This window comes from Sander lucioperca, chromosome 22 (assembly GCF_008315115.2).
Source record: "Sander lucioperca isolate FBNREF2018 chromosome 22, SLUC_FBN_1.2, whole genome shotgun sequence".
Classification (NCBI taxonomy): Eukaryota; Metazoa; Chordata; class Actinopteri; order Perciformes; family Percidae; genus Sander; species Sander lucioperca.
In genome coordinates this window covers 11,730,674-11,739,236 of record NC_050194.1, presented here as the reverse complement: position 1 = coordinate 11,739,236, position 8,563 = coordinate 11,730,674, and the positions used below count along the sequence as shown (strand labels likewise).

Below are 8,563 nucleotides of genomic sequence, written 5' to 3'. Positions count from 1 at the left end.
TAGATCTCTGGTTCTACTCGCCAGTGTTTACTTAACTCAAAGTGAGTTTCCATTATCGGTAGTCTAAGATCATATTATGGTTACATCACTTTTGGAAGTTACAATAACTTCAGCCGCTGTGATTACAAACCCTGGTGATGATGATCACATGCTAGCGAGGCTACCACATGACACTACATACAAGGTGGTGGTTTGTGCCACCCACTTAAGTGACAAAAGCTCTTGGTCATCATCCACTTCTTGCAACACTTCCTCAAGGAAATCTGTCTGGCAGCGTGGCGGAAATAATGACAGAAAAGCTTCTATTTCACTTTTAGTTGCACTTCTTTATTACAGTATTAGCTCCACTGGAAATTAAGATGAATTTCATTGATGAGAGCATGCATCAGCATGACCCACTGCTAGTGCTTGATGTGTCATTATGCATGGTCATTGACAAAAAGGAACAATTCCCTTTTCCGAAAAATGCAAACAGTGATTTCAGAATCGTACAATTCAATTTCAATTCAGTATCAAATCATACACAAATAATTAGTTTCATTTTAACATTTTACAGGACATATAAATAGTCCTTAAGGTGCCCCCAACCCCCTAAAATGAGTGTTAACAATTGATAAAGTTTATAGATGTCTCTGACAGCAAGGAGATATTAACAAGGACGGCTTTGCTATACATTATTGTTTTACTATACTCAGCTATGGAGAAAATTATAGCTATAACTATTTTATATTTACTATCTATCTATCTATCTATCTATATACACACACACACACATATTTTATATATATATATATATATATATATATATATATATATATATATATATATATATATATATATATATATATATGTGTGTATATATATATATGTGTGTGTATATATGTATGTGTATATACATATATATTTTTTCAGTTATTATAAATAAATGCACTAAATAAATATTACATAAATAAATATAAAAATAGATCAATAAAAAAATAATAAATATTCATTTAACAGATAAATACATAAATAGCATGGTAAAAATGGCAGAATAAGGCATGTTTTGGACATGAACCAAAGTCAGTGGTCAGCTCTCTGTGTCCTCCTCATTGCTGTGGTCCAGACTCCTGAGGAAGCGGACCGTGTCCTGCCCAAAGGACTGAAGCTGCACCAGGGTCAGGTGTGCTGCCACCTGAACCTCGTATTCCCCTGGCAGACGCAAGGCTACGGGGGTTGGTGAGGGCTGCACTACAGCCTCTGCTTGGACCATTTTCAGCATCTGCAAGGCACACAAAACAACATCATGACAGTGCCTAAAAGGAAAGGATCGTTTACCAAGAATGACAGTGATTTAGAAGTAGTATTCTACCTTATTGATCTGAATGACAAGGTCTCTGATGTCAGCCTGTAGCACAGTCACTTTGTCTTTGTTTTCTAGCCGAGGAGAGACAGAGCTCAGTAAGGCCCTGTGCAGCTGAAGACCCTCAGACATACGTGTCAAACGGGTCTCCTAATTGAAAAGAATAACAGCAAACTGGTCACATTATCTGTTCTTTAACACTCATTTCATTTCACAGAATAATTCCCCTGGTAGATGCTTACCAAAGTGAGATTTTCTGACACAACTGTGAGTACAGGAGCAGAGGGGATGCCAATTGTGGATGCCATTATCACAAGCTTAGCATTTTCCGAGGAATTAAGTTGTAGAGTCTGTGGTGGAGAGATAAAATGGATGTTATGGATAGATTGCAGCTCGGCATGCAACAGGACGCACACATTGCCTTGATATGTGTTTGAAGACCCTTGTACTACATGAAAAAACAGTGTTTCTCAGATCCTTTACTTTAGTAAAAGTAGTAATACCACAACAATGTAAAGATACCCCATTACAAGTAAAAGTTGTGCATTAAAACTACTTTTACTACGAGTATCAAAAGTTGAGTTTTATTTATTTACTTTTGGGTAGTTTAATCTGGATGATGCATCATATAATTATATAATAATATAGAAATAACATTATGTCTGATCAGATCAGACCTTTGTCTGATCTGTAAAGTAACTAGTATCTATGTTAAATTAATGTAATGTAGTACAAGTTTTTAGTTTGCATAAAATAGAAATACTCAAGTACCTCAAACTTACATCCAAGTACTTAGTGCAAATAAGTAAAAACTAAATGTGGGCAGCTTCCACCACTGTGAAGGTTTTAGCAGGATTCAGGCAATAGATCCTCAGAATTTAGAGATTGATGCTGGCCCTTTTAGCACCAGTACGATAATAACTCATCACATACTGGCACAAATTTATACTAGTTACAACTTCTGAAAAATATAAAGCACAGTGCTGCATAGACATTAACTTATTCAACAGCCTGTCAGACTAGTAACATGGGCACAGTGCTCACTACCATGCTCACTACCAGGCTCATAGACAGACCTGCACTGATTTATTATCACCAACACACAGCAGCCTATAAAGCTCTGTCTAAAACATATTCAAATCAAAGCGAAACTATGCGAAAACCAGCACGTATCTACTGTATCCCACCTCTGTGTGAATGCAGGATTTGTGTGTGTCGGGAATGGAGAGCAGGATCTTTTGTATCAAGCTGCGGCTCCTCTGCACGATCTCTTGAAACTGCGCACCCTCAACAAGTATGTTCCTGTCCGGCAGAGGTGCGCTGCGAGCGAACGTGGCCATGTAACAGGGAATGGCGAAAACTGCAGGAGAAGAAAAATCAAAACGTCACCGTCGAGGAATCAAAACAATCCCCTTTATACATCCAGCACAACGTGTGTGTGTGTGTGTGTGTGTGTGTGTGTGTGTGTGTGTGTAGCAGAGGAGGACAACAGGCAGAACAAAGCCTGGCTCTCCCCAGCAGCTCCTCTGCCTGCAGCAATGAGCATGCCCCGAATAGTAACAGTAATGTGAAACCTAAGCCAAAAGTGACTACAACAGTTAAATATAGGGAATATGACTGTTTGAGCAGATGTAAAATTAAAATAAATAAACTATTTACTCATTAAAACAGGTCCAGATGGTTTAAAATGAAGTGTGCAATAATACCAGTAAATCGATAATCCAAACACACTAGTGTCATACTTCCTTCAGAGTCTCTGCTGCGTCTGGACATGATCCGCAGAGGAAGAGAAAGCAACATTTTACAGGCATTGCCTCACCACTACTCACCAATCAGAATGTTCATGGTCTGTGTTGAGGAATGTCTTTAAGTATTGAGTGAACACTATCCATGATTGATAGTACAAATAGTCTTATATATATAGCAGGCCCATAGTGGGGTTTCCCATCATTTGTTCATTTCAAGAAGTCTCATTATGGGAGGTTTCATCTCATTTCTACATAGAGGCCCAATTTACTTGGATTCAAATTATGGTAATTGATAATTACCATAATTTGTAATTGATAAAATCGCATTTGTTGACCTGCTGCTACTGACATGATGGCTGGTTGATTGAATGATTGCGAGGGTGTTAATTGTTGTCTGTTTTTTATGACTGGTTGACTGCAAAATTGAATATTTTGATCTGTTTCTGTTCTGTTTAATTTATTTGTGAATCAAAATTATTGTAAACTTTATTTTTTTATAGCAATTTACAAACACAATCCACCACAAATGTAACCTTTATTTAGCAGAGGAAGACCCATCGAGTTATTTTTTATTTTTTTATTTTACCTTTATTTTACCAGGTTAGTCTCATTGAGATATAAAATCTCTTTTTCAAGAGAGACCTGGCCAAGATAGCAGAACAAGTTTGTTACATATAAAAACAATTTAAAATCACAAAACAATCACAAAAGAGGCAAAGACATCTCAAGTGCATTTCAATTAAATAAAAGTACCATTAGTTAAAACATATGCACGTGTGGATGGACTGATGTACTATGGTTTTAACATAACCTTTTAAAATAATTTAAGGAAATTAGACACTGTAGTTTGAGTGTTTTCTGTAGGTCATAGGTCATTCCAAGTAGAAGGTGCAGCAAACATGAAAGCCTTTTTAAACAACTCTGTCCGGGCTTGAGGTACATTCAATGAAATAGTGTTCTGGGACCGTAAACCATAAGTACTCTGTGTAAAAGAAAGAAATTCAGATATGTAACATGGGAGCCTGCCTAAAAAAGTGAGTTGAGTTACACATCATACATCCAATCATTTTATAATCACAAAGCAATAAAAATAAACAACATAAAAAATGTTATTTATTTTATCTAAATAGTAAATCAAAGATGAACTATTAAAATCAATTTAAAAAAAATGTTACAGGTTAAAAAAAAGATATACCAGAAGGATAATATAACAAAATAAATAAATACAAGTTTTAGATGACTATCTATTTTCTATTATGCAATTACATTTTCAACATAAACCTCCAAAGTAACACAATTCAAGAGTTTCATTTTGGGAACTGGGATTCCTTCATTACTGATTCTTTTTATTTATTGATGTCACAGCTTGTAGTTCTAGTCAAAAAAAATATTTATCTCAAAGTCATTCATAAAGAGAGAGGAAACAGGCATTTCCTCTGACAGAAGTTAAGAGGAAAATGGAAATTGAAAGTGTTTAAATGCTAAAATCAAAGTTGTTTCTGAAATCTAGGTTTTTTTTGGGGGAGGAATCTTTTCTTTCCTTATGATGTCTATGGTCATTGTGTGTGTTTTGGGCCATCGTGATTCTTCTTTGGCAAATGACTTATGGTGTTTGACTCGCTATAAATAGACTGGGAAATTTAACAACCTGTACACTCTACACACAGCTGTATTTCCCTGGCTGTCATGACACAACAGCCAACCTCAAACAAAACCTCAAAAAAAGAGTATTATGACATTTGGGAATATTTTTTTTTAATTGTGGCTCCCTGTTGCTGTCATTCGAAAGGTCTGAGTTTTGTCTTACCTGAATGCGTCCTTGATCCACACAGGTCCCCCACTGGTTCAGGAAAAGAGAGATCATCAGACTTTATGTAGGCTACAGTTACAGTACTGTATATCGGACAGTGAAAAGAGAAAACAAGGCTTGACAGATACAAGAGTGCCATCTGGTGGAATTATGTTTATTTTTTAGCTTTCAGTTGATTAGTTCCACATTATGACAAACACCCTTATTTTCTTTCTTGCCTAGAGTTAGATGAAAAGAATAGATACCACTCTTATGTCATTAAGACTGTAAGGGACAGAGGGAAACACATAGCCTGGCTCTTTCCAAAAGGTTAAAAAGTCACTAAATAGCATGTTTTACTTTGCTTGTTTAATCCATACAAAAACAGACAGGTTTCCAGGCAAAAGGTTCGAGGTGATGCTCAGATTACATCTTTAACATTTACACAGTGCCATGCTATACTGTTTCCCCCTGTTTCCAGTCTTTATGCTAAGCTAAGCTAACCTGCTGCAGCTAAGTATTTACCGCACAGGCATGAGAGTGGTATCGATCTTCTTATCTCTCTGCAAGAAAGTGAATAAGTGTATTTTCCAAATTGTCGAACCGCCTATTATTTAACCACCTCAAGTTATCCATTAAATCCCCATTTCCAAATTGTAAAATCCCAACATATACTATTGTGTGAGTTGTGTAATTACCTCATGGGTCAATTCTGTGCCTCTATTGTAACAGATTGGTTTGCTTCATGCTCTGACACGAGGCCCCTTGATCAGTCAGTGTAGCTATGTTACATCTGGCCATGCTTGATAGGCTGTAGTATAAGTGAAGCTGTCAAATCTGATCCCTGAAATCCACACTGGTCTGATCTCCAATCAATCCTGCCCATGAAAGGAGGGCATTATTCACTCCTGAGGCCTCGCTCTATGGCCCCGTCAATGACCCAGTTGGAAACACTATTTGGTTGTAGCAGTGGAACAATGGGCTAGCTCGCTTTTAGCTTGCTGGACAGGGAAAAGCTGCATAAACAAGTACGTCCGACCTTTGTAACCATTGAAGCCATGCACTCTGATGCTTGTCACCTTTTTATGTCAACATTACAACAAGTTTATTTCCATTAGATTTAGTATGCTGCGTTTGTATTTATAGGAATTTAAACTAAGGTTCTGCAGCGATGGACAATGCTCGGCTCTTTAACAGGCATTTAGAAGATGGACCCACAGGTCAATCTAAAGGGACTGAAGAGGTTAGATGTGTTATACTAGGCAAGGAGATTATCCACAATAAAAAAGATAGGGGTTTTGCATTCAGCCCTCACTTCCTAAATCATTCATTTTTGTGACATGATTCTTTTTTTCATGTTAGATTACCCAGGAAGCCATTAAAGGACCTGTGTTTAGAGAGCCCAAAGATGTCTGTAAAATTACTCAGTGTAGAAAAAGAAGGTTTAGGGTTAATCCTGGGCCCAGGGACTTTTCACAAAAGCATTTGGCCTGAAGGAACTGGCACTAATTCATGTTAACATTAGAACTAGTGTTCATGCAGAACATCAATCCTGTGAGCAGAAACATTTGCCCTCTGGTGCTGAAATACCATATGTCTTTCCCACTCGACAAACACTGACTGCTAAGGGTTTTTCCCCACTCAAGTGTTAATGTTGTTTTCCCCATTTGTGCAAAATCAGGAAAGTTTGAGATAACATCAGAGCAACTAGCATCAAAGACAACTTTACAAGGTACAACTGATACCACTGATCCACCCGGATGTCCAGGTTAGATCTCTTTTGAAACCAGCTTTTTGTGACCGATTGTGTCCTCTGATTTCACATGGAGTAACAGTATTGTTGAGCTATTCAGTCTCTCGTAAAATGACGGAACCGAGAAATTGCAAAACGCTTTTTACCTAGAATGTAGACCTGATTGGAAGGATATGTATATGTATATTGACCAAAGTCTGTGAGTACTCTGGTCTTCCATAGAGGAAAGAAGTTCAGACCGAAATGGACGTTGCTCAGGAAATGATTTCACAACAAACAGGATAATGACGTGATTTGTTATTCCACAAAAATTCTCACACAGATACAAGACACCTTAATTAGCTGAATTTGACATATTAGTGACACGTCTCGGGTGTAATCTCATGATAGCGATTTATACCGGTTAAAACCTTTAATGAGAAATCAGTCGTGCATTCGTTATGTTTGCTTTTACTGATTTCACAAAAAAAATAATCAATGCCTAAGGGTATATCCACACCGAGAATCTGGACCTACATTAAATTCATGTCATACTAGCTAGTAGGTCACATGTCTGAATCTAGATTAAGATTTATTCTCCACATAGCATACAAATCCACATACTGTGCAATAGTTATACATACATATGCCATCTTGTATATAATGTTCATTAAACCAGTCAATACTCACATTTCAGCCATTTCACCTTTTGTGCTTTAGTTAAGCATAGTATAACAGTAATCACTCATCAATATGTCTATGTTGCAATAATATCCATTTACTGTCTAATAGCTGTATGAGTAACCACTTGTACATTACTGTATGGCATTTCAACATTACATTTTGACATGTTGTGGTATGATACATACTTTAGTACCCATAAATGGGAATTGATAATGAAATCCTGCACTTCTACTCTTTACCCACTGAAAATGCTGTCATGTGGATTAGTATGCTCAATTTGTAGACGGGCCCTGTGTCAGTTCTAGTATAATACCTTATTCCTTATACCTAATTTCAGTTGACATACTGTACGTGGTACATATTCTTAAACACATTTGAGTTTGAGGAACTAACTTACTGCACACCTGGGGCAGGTAGTATTCCAGTTGGTTTCTGGGACTGGGTTGGGGGCCTAAATAGGGGCCCACATCTTATTTTGTCCCTGGGCCCACTACTGGCTTAATCTGGCCCTGTTGGAACGGATGCCCTTATTATGAAGCTCTACTGTTTGCTGCTGTGTTTTTGGTTCTCGATGCTTTGACTAATAAATGTTAATCATCATGTGAAAACAGGCATAAAGGCATTTATTTACCTCATACTTACATCTATTCCACAACAGGGGGCGCTGAGTTGCACAGAATGAAGTTAGGACCATTAGACAGTGTTTTCTCCTTCAACTCTAATGTGTGTTTCCTCCTCAAATCTACCCCCCTGGAGGACACCAAAAAAAGGACACCATCGCAGATTATTGACAAAGATATTTTTGTCACTGTCCTCAAATGCAGCACCTTACTTTTTTGGCTGAAAGAGGAAATCAGGTGCCCACACACAGGCCCTCACTGGGAGATCCCATGTGATCTTGGAGCCTGGAAACATTTTCACCTGCAACCCAACACCAAACAGGGCCGCGCTCTGTGGGATTGGATGCGTCACCTTATCCCCCACTTTGTGTCCCATTACCCAGCAGTTGTAATGCTCACACCAGTGTAACGTGTCTAAGGTAACAGGCAGGGCAAGCTGAGCTGGCCTGAAATTTAAATTAACCTCAGTGACATTTATGTGTGCTGGGGAACAGGAGTGTTACATTACAGGTACCCTCAGTCCCGCCATGCACACACACCTGTCGTACATACAGGTGAACAAAAGAATGTGCACGCTCACGTATACAGCTGAACGAAATACAGAGTCAGACATGTCTGTCACTAGTTTTATGTTAAGCTCCTCTTGTG

At 37.9% G+C, this 8,563-nt stretch overlaps 1 protein-coding gene across 4 annotated transcripts; it reads right to left on the bottom strand.

The window, feature by feature from the left end:
- Positions 1-948: 948 nt before the first annotated feature.
- On the bottom strand, positions 949-3,225 carry csf3a (colony stimulating factor 3 (granulocyte) a). Of its 4 annotated transcripts, none has more exons than XM_031291185.2 (5): positions 3,049-3,130; positions 2,530-2,702; positions 1,585-1,692; positions 1,352-1,492; positions 949-1,261 (listed from the first exon to the last, which is right to left on the bottom strand). In XM_031291185.2, the coding sequence occupies exons 1-5, from the start codon at positions 3,113-3,115 to the stop codon at positions 1,070-1,072; spliced, it is 681 nt and encodes a 226-aa protein (XP_031147045.2). In that variant the 5' UTR covers positions 3,116-3,130; the 3' UTR covers positions 949-1,069. The 4 variants fall into 4 exon arrangements, with proteins under 4 accessions (XP_031147045.2, XP_031147046.1, XP_031147044.2 ...); XM_031291186.2 differs by lacking the exon at positions 3,049-3,130 and adding an exon at positions 3,172-3,225 and having other exon boundaries at positions 950-1,261; XM_031291184.2 differs by having other exon boundaries at positions 950-1,261; positions 3,085-3,138.
- Positions 3,226-8,563: the final 5,338 nt, after the last annotated feature.